Genomic DNA, 18,660 nt, shown 5'->3' on the forward strand with positions numbered 1-18,660 from the left:
CTAGAGGCAAAGTGACAATCCAGGCCTCCCGAGTCCCAGTTCAGTACTCCATCCACGAAGCATGCTGCCTCTAGCTCCAGGAGTGGGATCTTTGAGAATAAGAACAGGGAAATCTGTTCTGTGCCATTTCTTTTACTGCTAGACCACGATTCTTCTCATGTTGAGCCTGAGCCTGCAAACCCTTTCTCATGCAATAGCCCCATTGAAACTAATAGGATTACCTGTGAAAGTAAGGACTACCCATGGGAAGAAGGATTGGCAGAACAGGGCCCTTATCAAATAAAAGGCCATCAGCTTTTTTGAGAGCTCAGTTGCATATGCCCAGAGGCCCTTATTTTCATGTGCCAGGTAAACAGCACAGCTGGTGAGACAATCGTATAAAACACGTTAGCATCAAAGCTGAACAGAAAAGTTACTTCTCTTTATAATGTCTAGCTTTATGGCAAACATCGCCTCTCTTCTCTTCACCTACTTTAATCAGTTGTTCAGCTTATGCATCATAGAAAAAGACAGGATGTCACCACAGTGTAACACGGCAGTGACATGATACCTTTTGAACTACTGTATTTTAAACCAGCCTGTTTCATCACAGTTCTGCTGCCCTGAGGCATTTCAGTGTCAGGTATGGATTCCTCTAGGATGCCGAGAGTCCTTTGCACCAACCCAATCATGACTGCAATTTACAAGGAGAATTTAAGATGATTTAAAAAAAAAAACCAAAAAAACCCTAACATTTGAACTCTCAATTTTCTCAGGCTCGTTAAACAATACAAAGGAATGTGACTGACAGGAGGCAGGAGGGGGCGGAAATGGGGAGAGGGCCCCGAGGCAGAGGCAATGCGTTCAATCCATAGTGTCTTTAAGCATGGCAGTTTCTACAGTGCCTACTGTGAACAGATTTGAGCGACACAAAACTCAGCCATTCCAGCTCACAGGGGATTTCTGTGAACATCTCTCGTTTCATTCATGTGGGTTCATGTCCCTTACCCTCAGGTTGGTGAGATAAGACATAAGGGCAGTTAAGCAGGGGAAAAGAGTTGTGAAGGACCTTGGAGAAAAGAGGACTGTCTTTGTGTTCGGTGTTTGTACAGCACCTAGCACAATGGGGTCCATGACTGTGGCTCCTCGATGCTACAGTAATATAAATGATTAAGAAGAAGAAGATGGCAAAGGGGAAGCCAGTGAACAGGTTCAAAGGGGGGATAACATGGGTAAATAAATGGGTGAGGGAGGTGATTTTAGGAGCTGAACTTCATATGAATCAGAGCAAGGGATGGGGGAGAGGAGATCAAACTATGATCCTCTCCAGTCTTACAGCGGAGGTACAAATTCAGGGCTGGGATACCAGGAAATAGCCACATAATCTATGGCCCAAAGAGAAACTCTTCCCATTATGTGGGTGGTAACCTTCTTTATCACTCTTTATTGCCTGATTGTCTCTCCTACTAAAATATGATTTAGTTCAGTGCTAAGAATAAAATTTGATTTAGCTCAGCATTAGAAGAGAGCACAAGCAGCTTGAAAAAAATGTCAGTCCTGTTTAAATTTTCTTGCTGTATAAATTGAGTGCTAATGATCTTGACTCAGCTACCCTCATGTATTTATGCAACCTCTTTCATGTTTGCTACTTATTATTGATTGACTGTTAGATGACATGGCAAATAAAAGAAGTCAGCATAACCTAACCCCTGGAGGCCTTTTAAAGAAGCACTTTAACGATGATCAAAGGGCACTGCTTAGTCACTAATATGATTTCACATTGGTCACTACACTCCTATTATTTTCATTGGCTTCATTTTTAATGATAATTATAGATAAAGCAGAATTTGAGCTTCTCTCCCAAACTCTCCCAAATCTTTGTAAAGAATGGAGTCTGCAACTGACCGATCCCTGGCTTGGTTCTGTGACTGTAAAAACACCAGACTGATGTGTTTTTGCAAAACCAAAACCAATACCACTGGAGTTTGCCCAACTATGGACATGGGACAAAACTGAAACCTTTTCTCCAAGCCTCATGGCTTTACCAAGATTCACTACATCTAGCAATCTCTGTCTCTCTCTGAGGCCTGGTCTACACTAAGGGCGGGGGTCGAACTAGGGTACGCAAGTTCAGCTACGCGAATAGCGTAGCTGAACTCAAAGTACCCTAGTTCGACTTATTTACCCGTCCAGACGCGGCGGGGTCAAACTCCACGGCTCCAAGGTTGACTCCACCACCGCCGTTCGTGGTGGTGGAGTTCCGGAGTCGACCGGAGCGCGCGGGGAGTTCGAACTATCGCGTCTTGATTAGACGTGATAGTTCGAACTCGGAGAAGTCGAACTCACCGCGTCGACCCGTGCGGTAAGTATGGACCTGCCCTGAGGAATTACAGCACCTGTTACCATTAGCCATCAGGTTTTCACAGGAAAGTAAAGGCAAAAAGTGCAGCCTCTCGGACAGTGAAAATGCAGTATCTTTAGCGTGCTGAAAGGTATTTATAGATGGATTAGGACACCACAGGGCAGATTATCAAATGGTGTAAATCCAGGTGGTTCTGTTTCAATTTGCACCAACTAAAGATCTAGACCAGTATCTCTCATCTCCCACAAGCGAGAGGTAGGGAAAAAATACAGTCAAAGATCTAAAGCTGTAGCATGAACAGAAGTCAAGAAATAAAGGCAGTAACGTCATTCCAAAGCCTTTGCCATGTGATCTCTCTCAATCTCTTCCACTTAATAAGCAGTTTATCCTACCTAACAATACTTAATATTTACTGAGAAAATGTACACAAGGCAAACAATCCCTCTCTAGAAAGAAGATCCTGTGGAATGTTCAGGAAATTATTTCAGGAAGATCCCACTTATCAGAGACAGCCATATTTATCTATTTAATACAGGAAGAAATCAAACCAAGAGAGTAATCAAAACTATCACCATATGAATGAGCTAGTAAACTAACAGATTCATAGTTTCCAAGGCCAGAAGGGAATATTGTGATCATCTAGGCTGACCACCAATATATTACAGGCCACAAAACTTCCCCAAAATAATTCCTAGAGCAGATCTTTTAGAAAAACATCCAATCTTGATTTCAAAATTGTCAGTGAAAGAGAATCCACCGTGAGTCTTGGTAAGTCGTTCCAATGGTTAATGCTCTCGCCTTTAAAAGTTTACACCTTCGTTCCACTCTCTTCGTTTCACTCTAGCTTCAACTTCCAACCACTGAATCGTGTTATACCTTTCTCTGATAGATTGAAGAGCCCATTGTTAATATTTGTTCCCCAGGTGGGTATTTATAGACTATGATCAGGTCACCCCGTAACCTGCTCTGTGTTAAACTAAATAGATTGCACTCCTTGTTTCAATCACTATAAAATATACCTGTGGGCTTTGATGGATTATAATAGTCCTTTGCACTTATAGAGAACCTTCTATAGAAAGATCTCAAAATACTTCACAAATCTTGATAAATGTCAGCATCACAATCCAGTGAGGTGAGCATTATTGTTTCCAGGGAGCAGTTGGGGAAAAGTGAGGTACAGAGTGGATAAGGCTAACGTTTTTCAAACCTGGGTACCAAAACTGTAGGCATCTAAAAAAAAAAAAGTACCTTGATTTCACAGGTGATGAGCACCCACAACTTCCATTGACTTCACTGGGCACCTGATATATTTACGTACCTAAATTTACAGGATTAAAGTTTGAAAATTTTGAAAATTTTGGCCTAAGTAACTTGCCCAATGTCACACAGTGAAGTCTATGGCAGAACCAGAAATAGAACCACATCTCCTGGCTCCCAATCACATCGCTGAATTACAGGGCACTCTTTCCTCCATTGGATTTCATCTGTTTCCTCCATTCTAGCCACATCTCCCCCTGGCAGGGCTGATGAACTGAGGAAAGAACAGTGGAGGTAGATTTAGTCAGGTAACCAAGGAAGACAGTTGTTCCCTATAGCAGAGAAACAGACACCCAACAATGCAATGATGTACCACAAATTTACTTTTTAATTTAAATAAACACAGTGTGATCTTTTGGAAAACTGGAGTAGCTACAGCACCAGGTGCTGTTTGAATTCTTGCCTTCCATGATGTTTTCATGCTAACCCCTCTGGTGCTTGTAGCAAAGCTTATGAATTTTACTTCTTGTGAATCCACCATGAAAATGTTATAGTCCGATCAGAGGCCAGTGGATCCTAAGAGAAAGAAGATGATGCAGCAAGATGGCATTTTTCCAAAGTATTATGAAATGGGGCTGCGGTTTCTTTTTGCTTTATGCTGTCATTCAGTACAAACCTTCTGCTGCCAGCTGTGTATGAAACGGTGACAATTATACGTCAGCGCAACAACATGCCACATACCTGAGGCATGTTTGCCCCAGGGAGTTTAAGTTATACCCAGATCATGATGGAATCGCAGGAGATTCCTGGAGCTACAGTGTTCCCCATAAACCACTTTCTCATCACACACAGTGCACCACAAAACTCACTGTTCTACATGGCTCTTCCAAATGCTCAGTTAAAATACACCTCTACCCCGATAGAACGCGACCCGATATAACACGAATTCGAATAAAACACGGTAAAGCAGCTTGTAATTGCTTTCCCTGGATGTTTTCTCTCAGTTTTGCCCTGTACATCCTATATATTCCATCTGTTCAAGCCTTGATTTCCAGTCCACTGGAGCAAAAGCAATGGTAAAAACGTTTTTTGCCAGCCGCCCTTGGCCTTGCGTTATGAATACAGATGCCAAGTCCTGTTGCCACTCAAGACAAGTTTCCAAAAACAAGTGACTATGTTTCAAAAAACAGAACAAAAAATGCAAGCGTTGCATATTGTTGTTTGCAGCGTTGTTGTAGCTGTGTTGGTCACAGGATATTAGAGAGACAAGATAGATGAGGTAAAATCTTTTATTGGACCAACTTCTGTTGGTGAAAGAGAAGTTTTGAGCTATATGGAACTCTTTTTCAGGTCTGGAAAGGTACTTGGAGTGTCACAGCTAAATACAAGGTGGAACAGATTGTTTAGCACAAGTAGATAACATATTTTAAGGGACAACAGATACAGAACTTGCAGACACATTGCCACTGCTCCAGTGACCAATATCCCTGACAACACACCTTCCGAGGTCCATGGGTCCCATACATGCCCATCATACCAACATGCGATGAGCACGTCCAGGGCACTAAATGCCCCAATAACAACGGTGTGTGTGAAACCAATCACTATGTTCTTGAACGAACTCACGCAGAAAAATGCTCAAAGACAAATCACCCTATCACCCCGGGGCATATACTTTTCACAAAATGATCACTCCGTATCTGACCTTTCGGTTTTTGTCCTCAAAATAAATCTACATAATAATGCCTTCAAAAGGCAAGCCTAGGAGCTTCAATGCATAACTTTGCTAGACACTAAAAAACACGGTCTTAATAAAGCCACTGGATTTATGGCTTATTACAACAATCTGTAACCCCTTCTTCATCCTATGACTGCAGGGGTGTTAACAGACCACTTCACCTTGAATCATCCCTGAGAAGAAGAACTCTGTGTAGCTCAAAAGCTTGTCTTTTTCACCATCAGAAGCTGGTCCAATTAAAGATACTATCTCACCCACCTTATCTTCTCATATCTCAGCTAGCTCCACAGAAGGGGGAAATGTCTGTTCCAGCAATGTATATATTTCCTTTATTACAGAGTGCAATATTATGTTATGATCAGAGGAGGAGCCCAATGTGATAGCGCAGCAGACAGATGCAGTGCCCTGCATTATGATTTGTACTATAGTCGTGCAAAGAGACCCTATTGCACTGGGTGCTGTACACACACATAACAACAGCCCCTGCCTTGATGAGTTTACAATCCAAGCAGACATCACAGATCATTAATGGGAGGAAGGATTTATTGTTATCCCCATTTTACAGACGGGGAGCTGAGGTACAGCGACTGAGGCACTGGCGGCACTACACATGCTTTACTGGTGTAGCTATATACCAGCAGAGCCTTCCAGCATAGATGCAGCTTGTGATGACAGAAGGTGTTTTTTTGTCAGCATAGTTACACCGCCTCCCCGAATGACATCCTCCTATGCTGATAAAAAACACTCTTCTGTCGCCATAGCTACGACTACACCGGGGGTTTTGACAGCATAGCTATGTTGCTAGTGGGTAGGTTTTTGTCCACCCCTGACCAAAATAGCTATGCTGACAAAACTCTGTAGCACACACCTGGCCTAACTGACTTGCTGTCTGGGCCTGGGGCCTTAAACCCGGATCTATGGGGGTGCTGGTAGTCATCACCCTCCTCCAATCTTTCACCCAGCATCTCACAGACAGCAGCTGGGACCAGGGCTCATGAAGTCAGACCGGGGCACAAGCCCCGCCCCTACACTCTGATTCGGAGAGCTCCAAGGCTCCTAACTGGGCCCGAGCCCTTATTTAAGCCAGAAGAGGCGAGAGGAAGTTGTGTGAACAACTGAGCTCCATCCTGCCACAGACTGGTGTTTTCCTGTTACTGCCCTCTGATACTGTCACCCAATCCTGGCCTCAGTAATCTGACTCCACCTGCTCCCGATACCTGTCTCTATATCCTGGCCTTCCGGTCAGATTCGGTCTGATGTCTGATGTTACAGCCTGCCCTGATTCCTAGTAATTGGTTCCTGGATCCTTGGCCACCTATGCCCTGGCCCTGACACTTGCCCAAGGTCACACAGGAAACCTGTGGCACAGCTGGGTACTGAACCTAAATCCCTGAGTCAGAGGCCTGGGCTACACTAGCGGGGGAGGTTCGAACTAAGATACGCAACTTTAGCGACGCTATTTGCATAGCTGAAGTCAAAGTATCTTAGTTCGACTTACCTGGCTGTCCTCACGGCGGCAAGTCAACTGCCACGCCTCCCCCGTCGACTCTGCTTACTCCTCCTGCCGAGGTGGAGTACAGGTGCCGATTAGCAGATCGATTTATCGTGTCCAGACGAGACGCAATAAATCGATCCCCGATACATCGAACACTACCCGCCGATCCTAAGTACCCTAAGTCCACTGCCTGAACCACAAGAGCATCCTCCTTGGAACTTATTGCATTAAAGCTGGATTCACCATCTCCGTGCTGGCCTGCAAAGGGATTTTTTGCCCTGGCCACCCTCCTCCTCACAAAGTCACGACTAATTCTTTCTCACTAGTCTCCCCCTACTTTGCGCAGGACTAGCCCAAGGATTCAGGGGTGGGTTAGTGAAATTCTTTGGAATATACCCCTAACTGTCATTGATTTTACATACAAATTGCTTCGTGTGTGCATGCACAATTGATTGTTAGGTCACCACAGCCTTGAGCTGCACAAGTGGAGCCCAGCTGCTTGTTTCATTCAATCCCAGCAACTGGGTTTTATCGTTTTAGACTGTCACCACTGCCTTTGCAAAAAGGGACTAGGAATTTCTCTCCCACTCCCCCGAAAACTGAGATTTTCCTTTATATTCCTAGTTTCCCCCCAAATAAGCAGAGCAGGAGACAGCCGGGGGTTTTTGAAGGCATAATCCCAGCTCAAGTAGCCAGCCCTAGAAAATCTCACTAGTTACAACATGGGATCTTGAAACACATACCTCCGCTACACTGAGTTACCTTTCCACTCGAAAAAATCTGACGCCATGTGATGAGCTTTGTTATGCAGCCCTGCATTTTTCGGATTCCCATATTTGATGACAGCCACATGATTTCATTCAAACAGTGAAAAAAATTTTCACAACTTGTTCCTCCTCCCGCTCTGCTAACAACTTTTGTTTGTTCACATTGCGAGGCTCAGGGGTATATTTTCAGTTCAGCCATCTGCACCCATCTCTTGTTACTGTTAATGGAGTTATAAAAACAAAACCAAATTTGGTTTTATAGGGAACCTACCATACGTGTGACGCTCTACCAAGTAACACTTCCTCACGGTGAACAGAAATGCAGCAGCCATTTTATGCAAACAACTAATAGTCACAGTTTTGACAGCGAGGGAGAAGGGTGGGACAGCCCCTACCACTGCTAGCAAAACTTTGGCCATAAGTGGGTCTCGGCTGAGAAGGAAACTTGCACAGGGCTTCCCCTTCACTGGCTGCTTTCCCCTGTCAAGATGTACAGGGCAAGCCAACGGGTGTACCATCCACTCTGCTTGGACAGAGCTACTGAGACCGCATGTCTCCTTCTTCCAGCAAGCAGATACTATAACTGCAGGGTAGCGGAGTATTGAAAAAGGCAAAGGAGATGCCCAACTCCCCTGGAATCGGTTGCAGTAATAGGGCCTCAATAGCTTTTCACTTTTTGTTGCTGAGGGTGTAGCCATCTTCATGAAAAAATGCCAAGTATGGAATATCCTAAATACATCTCTTCGGAGGGATCTTTGGCCAGGACGATCTTCTACTCTTTTTTCATTGCATTAAGAGAACTTTAATTTGCACCTGCACTGAAAGGCACCTTGATTAAATGTATCATCTGGAGAAACCATTTGGCAACCCCATCCCTCTCCAGCAATACACTGTGTATCGTCACTGTGGAAGTCCCAGAGTTGTTGCCGGTGGAGTAGGGGGGTTTAGACCCCAGTAACACTGTGAGCCTGAGAATTAACAGCTGACCCACACCTACAAATGATGTGCAACTGAGCAAAAAGAACATCTTTCCCCCAAAACGTAGCTCTGGTTCTGGTTCATGGATGTGGTTGGCTGCCATATTCTGAACACAAGTATTGCCAATCCCAAACAATCAGGAAGTTGGCTTAAAAATAACAAATATCTTTATTTGCCTTCTGATTACTGAGCCAATCATGTTTCATGTTTTCCCCCATTAGTACTGAGAGCTAGAACCTCACTTTTCCTTTTCAAATGAAAGATGAAATTCTAAAATGATCACATGACTCTGGAAGCTGGGACTGTAAGAAAAAAAACCAAACACCAAATATCCTAAGACTTGCAATATAAAAAAAAATCACAAGAGTTGGTGACACTGGAGGAATAGAACTCTAGTGTGGTCTGGCTACAGTGCTTAAGCCAGATCCTCCACTGGTGGAAACCAACATAGCTACATTGACTTCACTGGAGCTACAATGCCAGCTGAGGATGTGGCTCATTATTTATCTTGTTCTTCAAGTAACAGTGTTACAAGTTATAAAAGGAAATATATTGTTAGAAAGTAGAAAGGAAACAGTGCATGCTGCATGGGCGGGTGGGTCCATTTTCATGGAAATTAACATGCCATTATGTGCACACAATCAATGGATCTTAACTTGGGTCCTTGTTAACAGCCTCATAAAATGTTTCCTAATTTTTTGTTCCATCTTTCTAAAGAAGCCATATATGCACGAGTGGCCAACCTGGCACCATTGCAGTTTAATTGAAAGGGAGAGAGAACAGCTGCACTGTTTTGTAGAAACTTTTTTTTTAATTAAAAGTTTTTTAAAACTTAATTTTCACAGATCATAAACTAATTTCAAGATGGGTAAACACTAAGCATGTCATTTGGGTTTCATCAAAACACAGCGCTTGGGCAATAAATGGAACTGTTGGTCCATGCAATTCTGTCAGGTTGACTTTCATTGTTACAGGAACACTTTTGTTGAGAACCATGAGTCAAACTCTGGGCTTGTGTAGATGAACAGTTAGTGCATGGAAAGCCGGAGTGTAAATCTACAGCGCACTAGCACACTGTGCTGTCCACGTGGACACTGCTACCGCACGCCAAAGCCTCCCTAATGCACTTTGATCGACTAGGGAGTAGGTCGGAGAGAACTAGGGGACTGTTAGTGCCCAGCAGCAGGGTTGACATGGACAGTTAGTCCAAGGCAAGTTAGTGCGCTGTAGACTTTCACCCCAGTTTGCCACACTCTCACTGTTCATTGAGATAAGCCCTCTGAATCATAGCAGACTTTCTCTCTGGATTTATACTGGTGTAACTGAGCACAGGATTTGCTCTTCTATGTTATTTAAAATTGTAAAATTGTCTTCTTTGTGTTCCTAATTTATTAAAGCTATCAGAATTTTTTAAAATAATAAACCAACGTGCTTTTCACTATTTAAGCTGCATCTTTCTATTCTGCACTTCACTCAGCTTGGATAACCTTGTTTCTAGTCGGTTTCATTTCCTCGTTCTTATGCACTAATCTGACAGTGCAGCCTAAAGCTCTCAAGTGTAGCAGGATCTGCTTTTCAATCTCAGTAAGGGACAGGAATGCTGCATCCCTCTGGGCCTCTTCCATGCTGACTGAGAGTTGTTTGGCAATGGGCCAGGCACCAGCTGAATTCTGAGATACAGCAGGTGGGATTATGGCAGTCAAACCCCCTTCCTCTCAATTCCTCTGGCCTCCAGGAGGTATCCCACAATACACTGTAAAAACTGACCAGAGCAATGAGAGCCTGGAAGCCAGTGCAAGGCACCGGAGTACGGTGGCTGGGAGACATGAATTCCATTCTCTGAAAAACTTTGAGATTTTGACATTTGTTTCCATTCTGATGTGGAATAAAACCAAGACTTAATATGAAAATGTTAATGAAAAACAGAAAGATTCCCACTCCAGAATCAATAGCCCACTGGTTAAGGGTATTCAGCTAGGATGTGGAGACCCAAATTCAAAACCAGGGACTTGAACCTAGTGCTCCCACACATCCCTGGTGAGTGCTCTAAACACTGGAGCTATTGGCTATGCTGAAATGGGTCTCTCTTGATTTTGACCAGAAATTCCATCCTGGACAGAAACCTTCCCTGAAAGATTCATCAAAACCAATACATTACTAACCCGTTTTTCCAACAAAAAGTTCATCAAAAAGTTCCCAACCAGCTCCACCTTCAACGTGATCTCATTTACAAAGTACAGCCACAACAGTTGGAACAGTTAAGTGCTGTGTAGATGTACAAGTGTTGAGTGGCTGCCTTTACTATTCATGGCTTTATACTTCAGACCCATGTATGCAAGACCTGACTTTGATCCTGTATTGCCACAAAACAGCATAATATGGTAGCAACGTAGTCAAAAAGAGCATGCATCCGGGGCAAGGCAGGCCAAGGGATCCATGCATGCTTCAAGTTCTGAGTTCAAATGCTCATTTAGATCATAAGTGAAATGGTGTGATGAGGTTTCACAGCCAGACCAAACCTTCTCCATCTCTCACAACGAAATGAACTTGTCTGTCTTCGTTCATATTCAGGTTGCTTAGACAGGTTAATTTTTTGCCTCTCCATGTACTTTGCAGGACAGGTGCAGAAGCCTAGAAATGTCCAACGGCTGATATGCTGGGTCTTGTTGCTGTTCCCTGTAAACTCTGAAGCTTAATGATGACAATTTAATGTCAAAATTGTTAATTATTTCACTGCTGATATTTTAAAGCAGAAATGTCTTGCTACATTTGAATTGTGGGCAGAGTTTGGGTGAAATATGGCCATCGTTTTTCCCTAATCACGGACAATAAATTCATAGATTTTAAAGGTAAGAAGGGACCGTTATGACTGTCTGGTCTGACCTCTTGCATAAACACAGGCCAAACAACCTCATCCAGTAATTTCTTCATCAAGCCCCTAATTTATGTTAGAGCTATAGGAGTGGAGAAGGACCGGTATCCTTCTCCTGAAGATCCTGCCACCACTACCACTGCAAAGAGAAGATTTTCCAAACATAATCAAAAGCAGCGGAAGCAGAGCTGTAGCTGTGTACAATTGGGGAGTCAAAGGGAGAAAACTAGGGGACTATTGGAGGGTCACAGGCTAGAATGAGGTTTTGCAAAAGGCCTGGTTGTGCATCCATACCATACGGTCCATTTGCAGTTCACATGTCAGTAGCCAGGGTTCTGGTGCACAGGCAGAACTGCATGTGGAAAACTGGCTTGGGTCTGTTACTCATCCCTCACTCTTACGCATCTTGCATTCACTCAAGTTTTTTTTAATTATATCATCCAATTAAAATTGTGCATTTATTACAAGCTAAGCGCTCCACCACCTGATCTGGGATTGAAAGGGACATTGTCATTCCTGATGAATTTCACTCTTGCTGGATCTTATTCCACTATGTTGAGCTACTGGGGTTTTTTCATTGGCTGTTCCCAGTGCTGGGTGTCAGCAGCCATTCCTGCTTCCCCCTGCTCCTCCCCAACCTATGGAATTAAGGTTTAATGGTTGCAGCCTTAACACTAAAACAACAAGGAGTCTGGTGGCACCTTAAAGACTAACAGATTTATTTGGGCATAAGCTTTCGTGGGTAAAAAACAGATGCATCTGAAGAAGTGGGTTTTTTACCCACAGAAGCTTATGCCCAAATAAATCTGTTAGTCTTTAAGGTGCCACCGGACACCTGGCTGTTTTGTGGATACAGACTAACACGGCTACCCCCTGATAATTGACAGCTTTAACACTGACATTTGTGCCTTCATGTTTCCAGAGCGGGCAGGAGCCCCTTCTGAAGCTCACAGATTTGTATTTCTGCAAACCACAACAGATTTCAAAATTTCAGGGATTTGAAAACAATTCGTTTTGAGGAAAACACCGTGATGGTTTCTATTACTCGCACGCAGGACTGTGCATTCTGAAATCAGAATAGGCTGCTAGACTGCAAATTACCAGTACTGTAACTGGCAAAGTGGAAGGCAGGGTCATGCAATATAATGGTATACTAGACTGACATGTCAGGTCCTATTTTATGATAGGAAATCTTACTTCAGTCACAGGGCAGAGTTTGAGAGAGAGATTTAAATTGCCCTGCCATTAATGTCTTTTAACTCATAGATCCTTGGCATTAAGAATACCAGCAAAATGAATGCTAAGAGGGTGTCTATATATGCCTGCACTTATTCTACTGCAGCCTTGTATGCAAATCTTTGATAGCACCACAAATGTTCGAGACGGAAGAGACCTATTAAACCATGCCATCCACCTCCTGGGGACCAAAGGAGGATTGTTTTTTGATGCAGTGTCCAATCTAGTTTTAAACAGCCCAAGTGACTAGGCTTCCCCCACGATTACACAGCCTAACACAGCTCAATATCAGGAAGATGTTCAGAATATGCAGCCTAAATTGACCATGGGTTTTGGAGCACGCCATCTCACCCTTCGCATGTCTGAACACTCAGGGTAGGATTTTCAAAGCCGCATGGGGGAACTGAATGCCCTACAGGGCAGACCCAGTCCAAAAGGAATTGGACACCAAAGCCACAGGCATCTTTGTAAATCTTTGCCTCAGTTCTCCCCTCTCCTCCCCAAAATTACATTACAAATAGAAAAATGCCAATGCTAAATATTGTTAGGCTGCTCCAACGGGTAACCACAGATGGTGAAATTCACCCCTGTGCAGAGGGCCAGCACCAAGCACTATTCCCCACTCAACAACTGGGGTTACACTAGTCCTTGACACAGGGTGACTCTCCCCGGAAGTACTGAATAGACCTCAACATTTGTCCTTTCTTAGCACTCCTCTAGTGGTTGCTTGCTGGCCTGTGGCACAAGCCGTATACAAACAGCAGCTCCCCAGACTCTGAGTTAGCTACGTGTATTTCACTGAGGGGCAAAGGGGGAACTTAGATACTCCAGTGATGACAGAGGAATTAAAAAAATACATTAGAGCTATGGTAGCTAAATTAGAGACAGACAGGCAGAGATGCTTCAGAAACACATTTAACAACTTTGCTACTACAGCAAGCCTTTCTTTTAAGTAGCACTAGCTGGAAAAACCTCAACAGGACCATTTTTTAAAGGAAATACAGTTCCATCGGAAGTGAAATGCTTCAGAAATCAACATGATTTTGGCCAAAAAAAATTTTTTTTCACAAAATTCTAATAATGCCAAAATATCCCATTTTGATATTTTTATTTTGAAATGATTTTTCTTTTTCTAATTTTGTATTTTATATATTATAAAATGAAACACGAAACCAAGCATTTCAATCAATGCTAACAATTTTTCCCCAGAATTCTGAAGTTTTTGCATTTCATTCATATGAAAAATGAAGCCAGATTTCAAATACCTTTATGAATTGTCATCCTCTGGCCAGCTCTACTTTTTAATGATCACAGTTAAGTAGCATATAAGTGCTTCAATATCAACTTTTTAGGCCCGAAAGTCTCAATGTAAACACAATTAAGAAAAGTGGTTGTATTTATTCTCCTTTAGACTGAAAAGGTCTATAATCTTTATAATGAAAACCAACTCCCTGTCTGTTAACAGCTCACAGATTAGTTATCTGCCCAAGATCCAGACTGCTTCCTTTCTGACTCAAGAAAAAAACAAAAAAAAGATGTTTTCAACAGATACTAGGTACTGTAAGGAGCTACTGCATGTCCTAGTCCAGGGGTTCTCAAACTGGGGGTTGGGACCCCTCAGGGGATCGCAAGGTTATTACATGGGGGGGTCACGAGCTGTCAGCCTCCATCCCAAACCACACTTTGCAGCCACCATTTATAATGGTGTTAAATATATAAACAAGTGTTTTTAATTTATAAGGGAGGTCACACTCAGAGGCTTGCTGTGTGAAAGGGGTCACCAATATAAAAGTTTGAGAACCACTGTCCTAGTCACACTTACCAAACCAGCTTTAACCAGCATATCCAAAGCAGAAAGCAATTTTACAGTAAGTGTTAGACAGCAGAAGCCACCTAGCTCACCCAGTCCATATCTTGCACGCTTCAAGAAGGAAAATAATCTCATTTGGTGGCAGAAAAATAACACACCCTGTCCTCCACTCTCACCAGGTTTACACTGGCGCTACGCCATTGACTTCAGTGGAATTAAGCCTGCATAACTGAATGAAGAATCAGGTCCAATATTTCCTCACTTTGGGAGATCAGGATCCATTTCTGCCTTGTGCTGGTTTACAATTCAGATTTCTAAGAAGCTGAGGTGGCTTTAGCCAGAGAATTTGGGGTTCAAGTTGATACAACTGGCAGAGAATGGAGGGTTTTTTTAACCTCAACTCAGAGCTCACTGTGGAATGTCTGCCTAAGATATTTGTTACATTGGACAGTAAACTGCTTGCCAAGAGGGCGGTATCCTCTCATATGGAGACACAGTGCTTGAATGTTCCCTGAATCTGTTTGCTGCAGCTCATCTCTACAGCATGCCCAGAAAGACATGTCACGGAGCACAGTCGTAGCTATTCAGTCTCAGAAGTCTAGACTACAGACTATGACATTTACCTCCAACACTCAGAGAAGTGACATCACTCATTGGTAGGGAATAATAGACAAAAATTAGCCCTGTGCACCTCTCTTCCATGGTAGTACAAGCTATTGGTATAGAGAGAGTGACAAGCTTGAAACTAGAGAATCCACTGGGGAGAACGTCACTTGCATGTAGTGTGAATTTACTGTCCACTGAAGCCTTCTGGTTAATCTCCTGATGCCCTGTAAGCACTCCAAGCTTGCTACAGTCTGGCCTGAAATCCTGGGCTGCCAAAGAAGCAACCAAGTACAACAGAGCGGTGGTGCACTGCAAGGTACAGTTTTCATTAAAACTGAGGAACTTCTCACTTGGGTTGAGGGGAAAAAAATATTTTATTTATTTTCATCATGGGATGTTTGGGATTCCTAAAAAGAAAATATTAAACAACCTAATAGGGTTTACAGGCCAGGCAGGGTGCAGGGCATGTAGTTATTTTAACAAGAGGCTCTAATGACAGAGCAAGTTATGTCTAGGGCAGTGATACTCAGACCTCAGTGATTCAGGAGTCAAATTAGCGATCAACATTACCCAAAAGAGCCACAATAGTGTGAATTGTTTCATTTACTATTTATTTTTTCCTCACAGCAAAATGACTGATCAAGTATTCTACAATTGGCTGATAACATACTTAAAGCATCCTGATTGGTTAATTATTAAATCACACAGTGTTTTAATATCATGTGCAGCAAAGAGCCGCAGGAGGCAAAGAGCCATTTGCGTCTCTCAGGCCTCAATCTGAGGCCTGGTCTACACATGGGGGGTGGAGGGGGGGGGGAGAGAGAATATCGATCTAAGATACGCAACTTCAGCTATGATAATAGCGTAGCTGAAGTCGACGTATCTTAGATCGACTTAGAATCACTTACTTGGCGTCCTCGCGGCGCAGGATCGACGGCCACCACTCTGCTTCCACCTCTCGCCCTGGTGGAGTTCTGGAGTCGATGGGGAGTGCGTTTGGGGATCAATTTATCGCATCTAGACGAGAAGCGGTACATCGATCCCCGATAGATCGATCACTACCCGCCGATCCGGCGAGTAGTGTAGACGTACCCTGAGTATCACTGCTCTAGGAGCTCTGCAAGATCCAGGTCAGGAGGAAATTTGCAGTTTCTCCTACTGCCAAGTAAATGGCTCTCAAATGTCCCATTTGCACTACTCAGAAGTTTCTCAAAGGCAGCTGGCCTCTTGTTCACAGACTGTTCCTCAGCCAGGTCACTCTATATTTGACGGGATAATAGAAAAGGAAGAAGGCAACATTTGCTAGATTGAATCAAATGAGCAACACTGCTTAAATCTCATCTATAAAGCAGCAATTGTTGGAAAGCTACCATCAATTACCCTTGCGAAAGATACTTCCAGTACAATAAAAGCCAACAGCAGCAACAACAAAAACCCCTGCCATCTGATTTTCAGTTTAACAGAGGAATTTAGAAAGAACTTACCTCAGTGTGAACTGGTCCTCCGTTGAATTTTTATTAATAGACACAAGAAAAGTCAAAATATCACCTTGTTTGACAGTCTTTGGTATATATTGGATGGCGATGTTGTTATCCAACCTCATTTCACTTAAGGAAGGGCCACCATATGTCTGGTAAAGAAAAACACTTCCAATTCTCTGCAAAGGAGGTACTGATTCATCAATATCGTTGCCTCCCAGTCTGATCCCATTACTTTTCCTTACATCCTCTTTAGTGCACTCCCCGGTCTCATCCCCCGGCTGGATGGTGTAGTAAAGTTCCACAGGGCTCCCTTCAGACTGATCCATCGCTTTCTTGCGGCCAGCCACCACCGTGGGGGGGTTAAACCAGCTCGGCAGGAGTTCCAGCTCGGCCACACACAATCCCAGATCCCCCTTCAGCCTGCAACTGCCTCGGACTTCCCTCGTCTCGCGGAAGGCAAACACCCGCAGGCAAGGCAGCCTCTCCGTGGTACTGTAGTCATCCCAGTCCCTGCCCACAATGTAGAACAGGATCTGGACTTTGGGCTTGCTCAGGTAAATTTTGTCACTCATGATATAGGCTTTGAGTTTCCAATTAAAGGAAAACTTGTTGGTGGATCCAAATGGATTTGAAGACAACATTAGGTCCTGCGGTACTATTTGTTCAACGGAAAAGGGTCCATAGCTGGCATTTAATACAGGTGGCCTCTTGGATTTATAGATTAGGAAGGACTCCACCCGGGATTGCAAACTAGAGTTCCTCATGATATCCTGGTTGGCTTCCTTAAGAAAGAAGGAAACGTCCGCATTGTGGATATGATAGCTCACAGGCAGATAAGTTGGCAGCAAAGAAAATCTCTGTATACTCTCCAGGATGCCTCGACTCTCGGTTACTGTTGAAAGGAAAGGAGAGTTTAGAAGTTCAAAATGCTAAAGAAAATTTGGAAACATTCAGCATCAGGATGCGATCTGATGCAATCTGAGCCCATGTCACAACATGACTCTTGTGGGAACCTGGAGTATTTGGAAAGGCAGACAGAAAGTAAGTGACCTGCTTTCATTTTTGTTTCAGTGTTCTCAATTATATCAGGCACATAGAAATATGTTACAATTATTCCCCAAATTGTTGGATAAAGAGTTAGTGGGAGTAGTACAATAGCGATGCTTAGATATCCCAGCCAAGACTAGACCCTGTTATGCAAGACATAGTACATACACATGGTAAGAGACAGTCCCTACAAGAGGTTACAGACTAAATAGTCAAGGCACACAAAGGGGAAGCAAAACCAGAGAGGTGAAGAGATTTTCCAAAGGTCAAACAGCATGCTAGAGGCAGAGGTGGGAATAGGCCAGGGAGACCCATCCAGTCCTGTCTACTGGATCACACTGTCTCTCCTACTTGTTACATACATGTACTTATTTTGAAATATTTGTTTGAATTTAGTCCAACCTGGCACCTCTGGGACTGAAGCCCTTTATTTATGCCTGACGGATTAGTGTTTTGCCTCTAGTGCCCATTGCTGCAGAATCTAAGGATGGGAATTCCCAAAGCGTTTTGCACTAGCTTAACTCTGCTCATCTAGGAGCCAGTGGGAGTTATTACAAGCACTCTCACTACAAAGTGCCTTATGACGATTCTAAAGGGACCGTCCCTCAGGCATCATTAAGCCAAGGTGCTAGTTTTGATAATGGCTACAGAAACTTTAGCCTCTAGGAAGCTGACATGAATCCATCCCAGGCTGGTAGTGACCAGGTGACTGTTGTTTTATGGCCTATAAGGGTATGTTAATGTAGCATTTTGGAGCAAGACTCCCAGCCCAGGTTGACAGACTTGGGCTAGCAGGCTCTACAGACAGTGCTTTGAAGTTGCAGCTTGGGCTGGAGCTCATGCTCTGAAGCTTAAAGAGGGGGCTGGGCTTCAGAGCCCAAGATCCAACTAGAAGAGCAATTTCAAAGCACTGTCTAAAGGGCTAATTGTAGAGCACTAGCCCAGTGTTTCTCAAACTGGGGTCACCGCTTGTGTAGGGAAAGCCCCTGGCAGGCCAGGCTGGTTTGTTTACCTGCCCCGTCCGCAGGTCCG

General features: G+C 43.6%; 1 protein-coding gene across 2 annotated transcripts in view; it reads right to left on the reverse strand.

Moving 5' to 3' along the window:
- Positions 1-18,660, reverse strand: part of TMEM132D (transmembrane protein 132D) — a 399,506-nt gene that overhangs the window by 272,832 nt on the left and 108,014 nt on the right. The window contains exon 2 of one of the 2 annotated variants that reach the window (XM_044990405.1): positions 16,585-17,473. The exons of the other annotated variant lie outside the window; for it this stretch is intronic. Within the exon in view, the coding sequence (XP_044846340.1) occupies positions 16,585-17,473 (889 nt within the window). The remainder of the gene's footprint in view (positions 1-16,584; positions 17,474-18,660) is intronic. 2 annotated transcript variants of the gene reach the window in all.

The sequence above is a fragment of the Mauremys mutica genome, chromosome 16, assembly GCF_020497125.1.
Source record: "Mauremys mutica isolate MM-2020 ecotype Southern chromosome 16, ASM2049712v1, whole genome shotgun sequence".
Classification (NCBI taxonomy): Eukaryota; Metazoa; Chordata; order Testudines; family Geoemydidae; genus Mauremys; species Mauremys mutica.